Raw genomic sequence first — 14,862 nt, forward strand, 5'->3', positions numbered from 1 at the left:
ACGTATACAGATACCAAACAGCACTTTTTTTTATCAACTAGATATTTACAGGGTCCATTACCACATCTAGCATCCTCAGGACCAGAAAGTAAGGACCAATGTACACATTTATTGTCTACTTCTTCACACATTGAAATTTGTCATGCCATGGAGAATCCCATATGGAAAGCCATCTCATTATTTTGGTCACCCCTAGTAAATCAGATTTTTAAAAGGTAGCCAACCACATGCCAAGGACATTCGACACTTAAAACCACTGGAAACATTCTCCTATAATACGAAAGATGCAAAAATGCAGGGCTTTGGTTTGGGGGGGGCGGAGTTGCTACACATTTTTTTCCTCTAGCACAGTCGAAAAATATAAAGCATTTCTTAGACAAACAGACCAGAGGGTTTTTATTTATTGCATTTACCACTTGTACTAATGTTAAATACCTCCCCCCATGTATCTGAAATGAAAAAAAAAGCTACCAACAGCTAAAGACTGGCAAATTAGAAGCAAAGCTTTGCCTCTGAATGAGAGCCCTCCCCTCAGGCATTTTATGCAGCAAGATGCATTTGCTCCATCAGCTTTCTTCTTGGCTTCTAGAAAGCAAGCTGAGGCAATTAGCCTGTCGTCAGGATTCAGGTCTGATTTTTATTTTATTTTTAAACATAAGAGATTAGAATACGCCTCCACTGACTAAGGTCCTTTTGCCTGCGTAGCTGGAGTTTGTGCAACTACAGAATATGCTTTCTATAGCTGGCTTGCACTCATACCACCTCCCTCCAGAGAGCTGATGGCAACTTCATATAGCAAGATTGTAATAGCAGCTTTTACTTATCAGCACAACTTTAAAAACATCTGGGCATTTCTTATTTCAGCATGCACGTACTTAGAAATGCTAGTTAGTATTGCCAGATACAAAGGCAGGAAATTTAGACCATCTATGATCTGTTTCTATATAAAGGCCAGGGGTTTCACAAGCCACTGTGACATGTTTGCCTGCATGAAACCTGCCTGAGAACTGACAATTGACTGAACTTCATAAACCAGTGCTGGGGAAAATTGAGATAAGGCTTGTCTGGATTATTTACACCAGACTATGGATGAATATACCTGGCATGTTTATAGGGAGCACTACTTTTCCCGTGTTTAACATTTTATTAGCCACCCACTGTATTCTACTGGAAGAATTACTCCTCGGGACCAGTTATGGAGGTCCTTGCCTTCAAAAGGGCTCTTCAGTTTCCACTAAGCACAAAGTCATGCTAGTTTGCATGCCGATGTGCAGCCAGCTTACATGATCTGCTGTGGAGATGGGTGAAGCTTTGGTGCCGAGGCTTGCATACAGTAGGCCTCGGCACCAAAGTACACATACACTACAGTATCACTGCTGGCTTATCTTGTACCACTCCAAACATGTAAATTTGATGATATCAACACAGCCATTGTCCAAAAGTTGTTTGCCCAAATTGGGTCTACACTGCCATATTGTACCAAATGAGCGCCCGAACCACCTTTTCCATATAGCAATATTTTTTCATAGTCAACCCTCAAGATCTCTCAAATAGCCTGATAATGTCTATTATTCCCAAGGTGTTTTTATGCAAGAATGCTAGGTTAGACGTATTTTGTTTTACTTCATCACTGTAAGTATCTAAAAACTTAATATTTCTCTTTTCACTGGAAGAAACATTCCATTTCGGCTTTGCAATACACTGCATATCTGAAGTGCCTATCAAATTTATGTCTAGAAAGCTTATTTCTCTCATAGTCACCAAGTGGCCTTGCGGATATTCCTTTCTCTTTATCCAATGGCCTGTATTACATTACTTCAAAGACACCCCAATTACATATTAAATCCCATTTGAGTAATATGCATGTATTTTCAGTATATCGCCCCAGACTGTGGAACAGACTACACATTTTCCTTCTCTCAACAGGTAAGCCAAGATCTCTAACCAGTCATAGCCTATGGTCATAATCTTCTATTTCCTCCAGTACTATTGAGATATATAAGATACCGGAGGAGAGAGCTGCCCTCCACTTAGGCAGACCAAAATGCAACATCTTCTATGTAATCTCCAGCTTCCAACCAGAGCTCATAGATTGGACAACATCACCCCAAGATAGGGCAAACAAGTTTTATATTAGAGTTTTATTAAGTAAAGGTTTCTTCCGTCCCAATGGTTTTGACTCAATTTTAGACTCAGGTGAATTTTCCAGTGAAAATTATTTAACATAAACATTCACAAATCTGTATTTTAAGTATTCTTTAAAAAAAATTCAGGGGGTAACTGTGTTAGTCTGTTGCAGCAAAAACTAGTGGTACTAGCCACTTGATGAAGTGGACTCCGCTTCATCAAATCACCTCAAATTGGCAGATCTACATGCACTTGTTGGGGGGTGGGAGGAAAAGTGGGGAGAGAGGGGGGAGAGAGAGACTTAACAGGTGTGCTCAAAATTCTACCATCTAAAAACTGTCCTTTAAATAAAATGAGTATTGAAACAAAAATACTTGCTTGTTTCAGTTGTGTTCCATTTCTGATCTGACACATTACAGCATCTTGGCTGAAAGGAGTTAGTTGATGGTCACTTTTTGCCCTTTTCAGCTGCACTTCCTTCAGATTTTGAATCAAATTATGATGAGATGTCTTTTTGGGAGGAGACATGCCAGGTGCTTGAGAAATGACAACTGAAGGGAGATCATCATTATGTGATGATTCATATGATTTTGATATGGAAGAAGGCACCGTTAATACATCATTACATCCATCTTTCATTCTCGGCATATAGCAACCTAGTTCATTTGAGGGGCTGCAAGCTGAACCTAGCTCTGAGGACATCACAGAATAAAACGGAGGATGGTCAAGTGATTGGGTCAATAAGCCTGTGGAAAGATGACTTTGTTAAGTAAATACATAACTCTTCGGCTATTCCAACTCAAACTCATTCCATGCAACTATAATTTTCAACCCAACTGTTTTCTTCCAACCCTGCAGCATCCCAAATAAAGCAAAACTTTTGGTTGCTAAGGGTCAGCTAATGTTTTTGTTAACCCCTCATAACATAGCTATACATTATGATTTTCCTTACTCTTGAGTTAATGTGCATGGCCCCAATTCAGATTGGGACCAGAGCGTTTTGGGAGGGTTGCTAAAAACCTTCCACCACCACCCCACACACCGATTTCTCCCTGAAAACTCTCTTTATATTGAAAATTTCCAATATAAAAAGGAGTTTATTTAGGCAGGAAAAGAGAAATAAGGGAGGGGGGAACCAGGGAAGGCAACAATCTCAATCTCTCTCTCTCTCTCTCACTCTCACACACACACACACACTCACTCACTCAGGGGCAGGGGGTAAAGAAAATAAATATCCATTGGAGTCAACGGACACTTCCAAAAAAGCCCCTCCGGTGGTGGTTTTTCATTTCATGGGGGAAACAGGTATGAGGGAACAGTTTAGCTCCCTGCCCTTGGAGTGCTGTGCTCCCAATCTTAAATCAGGGCCACCCATGCCTTCACAAGAATAAGGAGAGCCATCATGCACAGCTACACTACGTGGGATTAGCAGAACGCTTAGTTTGGCCCTAAGAGTGATATTCTCTGTGTATGTCAATTTACTAAGCTACTATTAAAGTAAGGTTATTAGACATGAGTCTACACTATGCCCAAACTCTTATATTTTTTTATCAGATATGGGCTCAAGCTTTGCTGCTTAAACCCTGAACACAAATGCATGTATTTGCTTACCAGTTGGTTGCATAATCAGGACTGGATTAGAGGACACAGAGGTTCTATGTTGAACCACATTCTGCCTCCCCACATCTGTCCAGAATCCACACACTATTCTCTGCCAGCATCAATATTGTAATGAGATGCAAGACAAACAGTTGTAGCCTCTAAAACCACATACTCCTCCCACCCACCCCATGTCTTCAAAATACTGTTTTGCTTTGCTCACCCTCAGAAGTGGGTGTTCAGGATCACCTTTTGAAAAGGGAGCACTGGTGGCTAACATCTCTGCAGAAGCACTGTGTTTACGAACTGGGAACACGCAAGACTCCTTCTCCAAGCCTCAGCCTCCAACATAGCCAGCACAAGACCTAACTTCCTTCAGACCTAATGCATAGTTTACAGAAGTGCTGGCTGCATTCCATCCAACTCATAATTCAAAGGGACTGAAAAGTGATATAATGTAACTTCAATATACTTTGTACCCCAGTGGTATACCTCCAACTAATGGATGTCCTACACGTACCTGGGAAATGGGAGTTACCCTAATCTGATACAGCCAGGCCTTTATTTTATTCTGCAGTACAGACAGTATTTGTATAGCCTGAAGGTAGCCCTGATGCAAGCTCTCTCACTGCCTGAGGCTGGGAAAAGACTGCCACTGCTGCACTGCACACACACACCTTCCCTTTGCCACCACATCGGCTCCAAGGAGAGCCATATGGCTGGAAGGAGTGGCTGTGGGGCTCCTGCAAGAGCCCTTCGGCCACTTCTTGTGGTCACATGGTTTTCCAGAGAGTCAACACAGCAGGAAAAGAGGGCAGCACATGACGAGGGAAACAAAGGGCAAGCGGCTGTTCCAGAGAGCCCCACTGGCCATTCTCTCGCTGGAGGAAATGCCACAGTGGGAAAGCGGCTGGCAGAGCTCTCCAGAGCACCCACTGGAGGTGGTAGGCAGTGGCAGCAGCTCCTTATAGTGGGGGCAGGGCGAGGAACAGTGTAATTTGCCGCTCCTCCCACTCAGCCCACTGATGCAGATGCCTCATCCTGCTTCATAGGAGAGCCAATGTTTCCTGAAAGGCATGAAGAACATGTCTGCCATGCCATTGCTACTAGCCCACCCTGGGCTTTATTTTGTAAATGAAGGGTAGAACATAAATGGAAATAAGACAGATTGGTCCCTCATTCCAAGATAGGATAATAGTGACACTGTTCTGAGCTGTGGTAACTTGCAGAGGCACACGTGCCAGTGTCCAAATGCAACTGATGTGTTGGTCTAAAATACCCTGTATCAGAATCATTTTAAAAGGCTAGGGTAGATGTGTTTGTGGGGTGTCCATACTCTCCCCAATACCATGCAAGCAGCATGATAGCCAGGCCTCAGATAAGCAGGCAGGGACGACAGAGGTGTTGCATCCACTGCTTTAAAAATATAGAGATGCAAACACAAGGTGCAGGCAGTTCTCAAACCAAGGAGCCACTGCACAGCAGAGCCTTGTTCCATAGGGTGCTTCGCTGAGACTCACTTGATGGATACACGGGCTCTCCCACATGGCAAGGGCTATCAGCCTTCAGAGATACACATCTTAAAGAAACTTTACAAGTGGTACAGGGGGAGGCAAGGAGTTATATGCTGATAGTCACTAAGCAGCACAAGTGCTACGCAGCTGGTGCCCGCTACAGCTGGGTAGTCACATCCCACACTACATTCACTGGTGGCAAAGCAGCTGATGAATACACCAAAACATTTGGATGCTTGAATAGGTGTTGTCGTAACAGTGACACAGCAATATTTCTTCTCATTATATCCACAGGTGTCCGAGCACAACACCTTTTTCTTTGGCCTCTTTTAGTACAGCTTCTATTCCCCCTTGTTTCTCAATAGTTTCAAAAATCTTTTTTGAAGTTCTCTTGTCCTTCAGATGAACCTCTGTTATACCAGCCTGGGCAAAGACCATCTTCAGTTCAGGATCAAAGTTGGTCTACAAGACACACCAAAACAAGCACGTTTCTTAGTCTTACCACATTTCATACAAAAATGCTTATGACTGTGCTGTAAATCCCACCAAATTCAATACGACTTCCAATTTAAAACAGCAACAACAGCCTCTCACTCGCCAATTCTATAAACTAGTTCATCCCTCTCCGCAGTTGTTAAAGATCTTTAAGCCTCTTTCTAAACTACAGTTCCCAGAATTCTTTGAGGGAAACCATAAGCATTACAGTGGCAGAAAACAGAATTTAGTGTAGAAAGAGTTTCTAAACTGTATCCAAACAGGTAAACAAGGCTTTGAAGACAAGTGCAATCCCATGCACATTTACTCAGAAGTAAGGGTGCTTCCAGATGGAGGGCCCCTAGCACTACCAATAAAATGGCATTGTGCAGCTATTCTGTCTTTTTCTCTTTAACAGATTTTCTGCAGTAAGGTGGCAGAGAGAGAGAGAGGGTTATGAGTGGAAGATGACAATGTCTGGAACTCCCCCCCCCCCAGCAAAATACATGAGTGAGGCAGGGCAATGGTGCAATAAAATCCTTGCCTGGAGGCACCCTAGTGGGGCTTGCTCTCAGGAAAGCATGCATAAAAGCACAGCATAAGGCTCAAACAATTCAGAGTGCAAATCTCAGACACCTAAAGCAAGTTTCTCAATTTAACTGAATAGAAGGTCAGTTGTCGCTTTGGTAGCAAGAGTTTTGAATAAGAGTTTCAGTGATGAAAGATAAAGCATTGGTAGGTGCGTAAGCCGTGGTCCACAGCAACTACTTACAGCAAAACCAGTTTGGGGATTCCATCCAATGTGACACAGGTGTCTAAAAGACACATTAGCATTTTTAGCATATATCACTGAGAACTTGAAGTTCAAAGCAAGCACATGTTACATTTGTATAGACTATCACTTATTGGAGACATATTGTAAGAACCTGCCCCTCCACAAAGGATAACACAAAGCATAAAAAACTATCTCATTGCAGTATAGTGAGTTTCAGCAATAGCTATCGTAATTCATTCTTGCAGCCCTCAGAACATTTAATTTTTAAGGCTAAATGCATGGCTATGCATCCTATGCATGGCTGGCTGAAGCATGCTGGGAGTTTAGACAGAAAAGAGTCCTACATGCATAGGATTGTGCCGTAAGGCTGTAATCAGACCTTATTTATTATTCTGAATAGTCTCACTGATGTCCATGCTGGAATAGTAAGTAAGCAGGGCAGCCTGATCCACAACCTGGTTAAACCAAAATACCTGGATTTAAGTATGGGGCACAGTAACCAGATGCAAAGGGGAGGCATAGTTTTGGAGAATTAGGAATTCTAACAAGGCTAGTTTTACCTCTGCATCAGTCAAAAAATACGTCTTCCACACAGCTGTTAACAGGTTTAGTAATCCTACCTTCCTTTGTATATGGTCATTCACTGCAGAGAGAGATAAGCCAGCTAAACTGAGAACCAGTGTACGCGATTAGCTGCCACTTCCATATGGGAAGCAGCAACCATGCTGCCAATTAGGTGCTGTGGTAGGGCTGCCAATTGATCAGAAGATGCTTCTGTGCTTTTAACAGTAATAAGAACTGCCAGTCTCTATTTTACAGCACAGAGCTTAGACTTCTCAATAGCTCATGTGAGATGATGGAGCCATTGTTAAAGGCACAAGAGATAGTAAAACAGGGGCCCCTAACCTTTTTGGACCCGTGGGCACATTTGGGAAATTGAGGAACTTTTGTGGGCACCACCACAAAATGCCTAATCAGTGGATTGCCGCTTTGGCATCTACCGGTCATGGCTCTGGATCTTAGGCTGCATCTTATTTAGCAAAAACATTTGTTCATGCCTATTGGAGACTGCAATCTCTCTTTAATAAGGGATTGTCTAACTCAGCTAGTTGCAGGCAGCACAATACAGCCAATGCATCTCTTAAACATAAGTTTTGATGATGTCCAGTAGTTGCTTCTTTTTGTGGGGAGTTTATTACACAGATGAATTTTGTGCTGGAACAGTCTTTAATATTCACTGAGGTGAAAGCTCTTTTAAATTATTTACCTGCTTCATGGAATTTACAAATGGTCAGGATAAAAAGACTGATATTATCATATTGGAAGGATAAATGATTGAGGACCTAACAATGCTTTCAATATGTGGATGGGTGGCATACAGATGCTACGTTCAAATGGATACTTATTTGGATATTTGGTCCACTTTTGTTGAATCCTATGCATAATTGCTAGAAAGCTATATGCATTTCATACAAATCCATGTATATGTATTATGAAAACAGAAAATACAATAAATGATTTTGGAGATGACCACAGGCACCACATTGGGGACCACTTTACTGGTGCCATTGGAGGTGTCCATGGGCACTGGGGACTCCCACAGTAAGACATTGGCAGTATTTCTCAATTTACACATTCAACTAAGTTAGTAAGTGATGCATATGGATGTGGAAACCCAACCTAGGCCACCAACTACGTTGTTCTCACTTACTTGAAGTTACTGGGGGCCCCAATGTAATCTTTGGTTAGTTTATTTCTTCGGGGTTTTCTTTCCAACTTTGTTATCTCACGCAGTGTTTGAGAAATGCAATACGAAGAGGACAAAAACTTGCAATGTGGAGATTTTGTACTTGGATGAGGTTCAGGCAGTGGACAATTTACCTCAGATACAGGAGCTGGAAGACAAAGAAAAAAGAGTATTGAATTAGCAACAGTCTGCTTGCTCATCTTAGGCCAGTTTCAATCATGCATGTAATCACTATCCGCAAGCATTCCCCCTCCGACTTCCCTTGCTATTGCTATCATAAGCCATTTCAGGCCATTTAAGTGGTCAGCATTTCTAACAACAGCAAGAGCTACATTGAAACACTGTAAGAGGCACTTCTAGAAAATACCATCTCAGAGATTACTTTCAGCATTTAGAAAGCAAGAGTTTTCTTTTTCTATCACTCCCCTTTAAATTGGACTTGATGTAACATTTTAGAAAGAATGAAACAACTTATTTTTGGTAAGTACTGCTTCTGGAGAATTTAGTTAATCTATTTGATTAAGTCCTCACTCTTAAACATAATTACAGCAAAGTACATTTCATTCAAATCAGTATCTCTCTCTCTCTCAAACGCAGAAGCAGAACAAGACCAGATATAGGTAAAATAATCACTGGTTTTTATTTACATGTTAAGAGCAAAGTACAAACACACTCAAAGATAGCGCATATCCTATAACCTCTCAATCCTTATTTCTCATGCGGGGGGGGGGGAGAGGAATGGCTAGCATTTTAAGAATATATATAGTTTACCAAAGACAAGAACATTTCTAAACAATGCCATCATATCACAACTCAGCTTATACTTCTTCCCACTACTTTTAACAGTAAACTTTCATCAGCAGAACAGCTAATAAAAGAGCTTAAATAAGGAGATGAAAAGTACATCCAGCTGTCTATATACTGATAAAGGCCGGTTCTTGCTTAAGAGTTGATGCTTGCTTGTTAGCACCACTCAAGTTCCACAGCGTAATTACAAACAAGGGCTTTCAAGACTGAGAACGTGAGTCTTAAAGATGGTTCTGATCCTGCAGACACATATACAATTACATAGTATTGTAGAGACTTTAACTGAAAACCTTAAGCTAACTTCTAGTACTTACATTTATCTGCAACTTTTAGAGAGCCTTTGAAGCTTTCCCCCAGTAAGGATCATTCTGGCTAAGAATGATAGAAGTTGTAGTCCAACCCAACTGAAGGGAACTAGGTTATGGAAAGCTGCTCTTGTACTTCTCAGCCAGGAAATCAGGTTCTCTGGCCCTCCCAATGTTGTTGGACTACATGTTTATTTGGAGGCTAGTTTCACTGAGTTAAATGAGACTTACTCTGAAGTAAGTGTGCACAGGACTGCAGCAGTACTTGGAAATAAGTCAGACTGACAGCAGGATTTTTCCTATGTAAGGCTGCAAGTTTATACATACTAATCTAGCTGTAAACCCCACTGAACATAGTGAGACTTGCTTCAGACTAAAAATGCATATGTAGTTAGGCTGAAAATTATTATTTGCAACCTGATGCTAAGCGCATTGACTAAGAAGCAAGTCCCACTACATTAACTAGAGCTTACTCCTGAATAAGTGTGCATGAGGTGGGAAGCATAAGTGAACCACAGTCAGCCACTAAACATTCTGCAGACTACCACAGGTCTCACTGTACAATTCTAAACACGCTTACTCAGAAATAAGTCCCATCAAGTTCAATGGGACGTATTCCCTAGTAAAATCATTTAGGCTTGTAGGCTCTGCAATATTAAGTACATAGAATACAGATGCTTGTACTGCCCAGTGTCTCTTGGGATAATTGTGAAACTTGGATTTAACTCCCAAGTCAACCTCTTGACTCTCAGATGATGTTGGATGACTCTCTTTTTTCAGCTGCAATCCACCCACCCCCGCCCCAGGAAAACTAGTGATCATTCTTGCAGGGCTGTTCTGGGAATGCAAAAGATGAAGATTATAAGATCTTTATCTTTGTTTTAATTGTTTTAGTAGTAATATAACTTACTGCCATAGAATCAAGCTGCACTTTCTTGGCCGGCTTCTTTCCTGGCCATTTTCCTGTTTTTGATATTGTTATTCTCATCTGCAGAGGAAATGCTTTTCCTTTCTAATTTCTAGTGTTCTTGTTCTTGTTTGTGCTAGCTTTTTGTTTGCCTTCTGCTACATTTTGGTTTATGTTTTGTGGCTTTTGCTTCTCCCTTCCTTTAGGGCGTAATCCTAAGCATGTTTAGACAGAGAAAAGGCCTACAACTCCCAGCATGCTCCAGCCTTGGGGAATGCTGGGAGTTGTAGGCCTTTTCTCTGTCTAAACATGCATAGGATTGCACCCTTAATTTTTCTTTCTACTTGAAGATACACAATAGAAGTCTCATGGGATAATGAGTAGGCAATAAGCATAAGATCTTTAATGTGCAGTGTGGGGAATGCTAAGGATTGTCAGGAGAACTTCCAACATGAGCGTGTTGATTTGATTCAGCCGTTTATGAATGATGTGGGGGCCACTATTGCTTGTGACTGAAGTACAGCAACCTCTAGTGGTGGTGAGCATGTGAACAAGATAGAGAAAAACAATAAAATTAGGACCTAAATCTCTAAATTTCAGGAAATTTCTACAGCATGCCAAATCTGCAGTATTTGAATGATGTTTCTACCACAAGTTCCTTTTCTGTTAGAATAATATGATATCCTATATGCATATAAAATATGGGAGGGGAGTCTTTTTTTGCAGGGAATAATTTTATTATTTGTTTTCTAAACATCAGTCTAGACATACGCTCCCACTCAAGCAACAGGGCAGCTAACCTTCAAAAACTTAAAATAAAATAAGACTAAATTAAGTGCTTACAAAACAGTGAGGCACTGCTGAAGTAGTCTTGGAGCAGTTCATCACTTTTAAATAAACTGAAAGGTTAATAAAATGATGAAGACATGCAGAGCAAAAGTTTCTGTTGTTCATCTCTAATTGTTTTATGAAAAATAACAACCAGTATGACCCTTGCACAACTACATTTTGCACAGCAATCACAAAATGGCTACCTGGAAGAAGTATTATATTTGACAGATACAAAATATTATGCTTGGAGTACTCTGAAAGGGTGCAGTACCCATAACAGAAGTACTACCTGAGTAAAAATATGCAGACTATATTCAACACTTTAAACCAAATGGGTTTTACTGTGCAAAAAAATGTTTGCACGTAAAAGCACATTACCAAACCATTTTCACTGCATGCCACAATTAGGTCCAACAGAGTCCATTTACAGGCTTAAAAAATTGTTAGCCTTTAAAAGAAATTAAGGGTCTGCAAAGGAACACATTCCCCCCAATACTTCTACACTACTGGAAGTGCAAGCATATAAAATGTGTGTTTCCTCTATTTACATTTTACCTATTATTAAACTGTACATTCTTGTGACCATTTAGAACAATGAATATATATTAATCATGACCTGGAAGGGGGGGTGGAATCCATTATTCCACTGCGAGCAGCTATGCATTAACTACTAAGAGGTTCTGCAAACAAAACATGTCTCTTTTTATTTTTCGAAGTATAGGTAAATTGAAAAAAAAATTGATCTTTTCAAGGGCAGACCCATGGAGAGCGCATTATAGTCGTCTAAGGGAGCAATCCTTTGGCCACTAGTCATCGGCTAGATGGCCATAGGATACATCGGTTCCCTTAGAACAGCCCCGCATTCCGCGCTTGGAAGAGGAGCGTGGAGTGGTGAAAACGGGGCGTTCCGGGGGGCATTCCAGGGCGAAAAGGCAGAAATGTCAGAACGACACATCTAACGTGTTGTCCAGCAGCTGCTTCCCCCACTCCGCCTTCCCACGGCTAGACAGCCAAAATTGGCCGTCTCGCCGCAAATGGAGGGCGGCTGAAGCACAAAGGGGACAATCCCCTCCGCGTTTCTCCTGCCCTGCTTTGGATAGGCAGTGGCCTCCGAGTTCAGAGGTGGCCACCTATCCTGGTAAGATTGCTCCCTAAATGAGAGATAATTAAGGGCGCAATCCTATGCATGTTTAGACAGAAAAAAAAGTCCTACAACTCCCAGCATGCCCCAGGAAGGGGTGCAGCCAAAGCTGGCACACCAGCCAAAGCTTGGCAAAGGCATTCTAGCCACAGCAATGTGGCCTTCCAGAAGCAATGCTGGATCCAAGAACACCCAGAAGCTGTGAACCTGGTCCTTCAATGGGAGTACAACCCCATCTAGAACAGTCTGTACTACCAATCACATACTGGCTTGACTATTGAGAAGAACCTCTCTCTTGCCTGGATTGGACCTCAATTTATTCACCAACATCCAGTCCCTCACTGCACCTAGACAACAGTTCAGGACCTCCTCCACTTCCTTGGCATCGGTTGAAAAAGACTGACAGAGCTGGGTGTCATCAATGTACTGATAAGACCCAGCCCCATAACTCCAGATGACTTCCCCCAGAGCTTCATGTGGCTGTTGAAAAAACATAAGGGGCAACATACAGCCCTTGGGAGCCCTATAAACTAAAGGCCCCAAGGCTGAGCAATAGTCCCCCAGCACCACTTTCTGGGAATATTCAGCCAAATAGAGCAGGAACCCCTGCAAAACAGTGCTCCCAAGTCAAATGTCCTTGAAAGATACCATGACTGATGGTATAGAACGCCATTGAAGCCCTATTCAGGAGTTCAAAAAATGGTTGAAATTAATACATGGGGGTGGGGAGCACTACAGCCCTTCCCCTCTCCCTCCTTGCATTTGTCATGCTCTGCTTGTGGGGGTTCTCAATGCGATTGAGAATTCTGATTTTCCAGCATTCTCCAGTGGGGCCAGAGCAATCCCTCCCCTCGTGTGTTGATTTTAACTCCCTGTTAAAAGCCTGAATTGAGAGACAGACATAGACATAGACTCATAGGGTTGGAAGGGGCCTACATGACCATCGAGTCCAACCCGCTGCTAAGTGCAGGAAGCCTGATTCCCAGGCAGTCTCCCATCCACGTACTAACCAGGGCTGACCCTGCTTAGCTTCCAAGATCAGGTACAGAGAGGGCTTGAGAGTTCCAGCAGAACCCAATTCCCGGTTTGTCTAGGGTTGTTCTTCCTGCTGTTTCTACCCCTTCTATAAATAAACAAACTGTGCATGAAGGACATTTTAGGGAACACATGCAAGTTATTATAGTGTTGCCATGTTCTAAAGGGTCAGTACCTTTAACAGCAGCATGGCAGACAGAAAATCAATAGGTGCAGTTTTAACAGCAAAGTGTCACTAAAAATCAGAGTAGCTCTAACCAAGAATGCCAATTATATTATTAAATTATAGTCAAATTTGGTTTGTGTGTACATTCTTGACGGCAGTCTATCCTAATTTAGTTCAAAATGCCATATCCACATTCAACAAGATCATTCAGTTCTCTCCCAACAAAATCTTGGATGTAAATACTTAAAGTGAAAAGAGGCAATAAAAACGGTAGTTTGCAAATGCTCCTTGCAATATGCTCTAAGCATGTTTCCTCAGATACATGGATTTTATAGGCCTTGACCATGTAGCCTTGTGTTTCCAATGACAGATTCAAAGTTAGACTCTGTGGGTGTGGTTTTGTTTAGGCCTTTCTAGAATCTACCCCTTTGATTGCCTGGGAGGGATCATTCCAGGAATCATTCCCATTCCTTGTCCAGGGTTTGGAACCCAGTGTATGGATTGACTGGGTTGGATGCACCAAGAATCCTGAGTCCCTTCCCTCGTGTTCAGAGCTGTGGAGATGGCAACAGAGAAACCATGTCAATGAAGATCTCAGTCATGGCGGTAGTGTTTAGCTTTGGACTGTTCTGGAACTACTTAGACCGTATAGCTGTTGACCACCAGCTATATGATTTCAAAAGAGTGTATCCATTAAGCTTTGTCCTGGGATTTCCTACAATAAAGAAGTCTCACTGATTTTGGTGTCCAGTGTCAGATTGCCTGAGTGTGTGTGCTTGAGGGATCAATAAACCTGACCGGGGGGGGGGGGGGGAATCCACACAGCCACACAAAAACACTCTTTTGAACCCATATTCTTCTGTTCTAGCAACAGCTCCCACTGCACAGAAAATTAAGTGGCTTTAAGATCGTGAGTGCAAAATAATTGGGTGGGGATTCACTCAGTGACACATCATCATCACAACAGCAATGACCCATTGCAAAAGGGAACATTGAGGGAGCATGTCTGCAAAGCTGCATGTGCTACGGGTGGGATGATGATAATGATGATAATAAAGTGATGATACCTTCTAAGAGCATCCATAATTCATTCCTTCATATAGGAACAGAGGAAGCCACTGTATACTGAGCCAGACCATTGGTCCAGCTAGCCCAGTATTGTTGATACCAACTGTCTGTGGCTCTCTAGGGTTTCAGGCAGGATTCTTTCCAAACCCTACCTGGAGATGTCCACCACAAAGCATCCTCAAACCACCCCTCTGCATATCTATTCAGACGTAAGAAGGACTGGGTTACTCATGAGTAAGCATGGGCATCAAGTTCTGACAGCATCCACAATCCACCCCTTTGCATGGAGTAATAGTAATAATACTGATGATGCCATGTCCACAGATGATGATGATGATCCACACCACCGCTCAAAGTATCCCTTTG

General features: G+C 42.1%; 1 protein-coding gene across 1 annotated transcript in view; it reads right to left on the bottom strand.

Moving 5' to 3' along the window:
• LOC146354797 (actin nucleation-promoting factor WAS-like) overlaps positions 1-14,862 on the bottom strand; it is a 104,871-nt gene that overhangs the window by 9,453 nt on the left and 80,556 nt on the right. The window contains exons 3-6 of the mRNA XM_084839827.1: positions 8,201-8,384; positions 6,487-6,529; positions 5,552-5,702; positions 2,506-2,873 (exon numbers count right to left, since the gene is read on the bottom strand). Coding sequence (XP_084695953.1) covers positions 2,506-2,873; positions 5,552-5,702; positions 6,487-6,529; positions 8,201-8,384 — 746 coding nt within the window. The remainder of the gene's footprint in view (positions 1-2,505; positions 2,874-5,551; positions 5,703-6,486; positions 6,530-8,200; positions 8,385-14,862) is intronic.

This window comes from Heloderma suspectum, chromosome 2, assembly GCF_057233095.1.
Source record: "Heloderma suspectum isolate Gila_16-S chromosome 2, 16-S_ref, whole genome shotgun sequence".
Classification (NCBI taxonomy): domain Eukaryota; kingdom Metazoa; phylum Chordata; class Lepidosauria; order Squamata; family Helodermatidae; genus Heloderma; species Heloderma suspectum.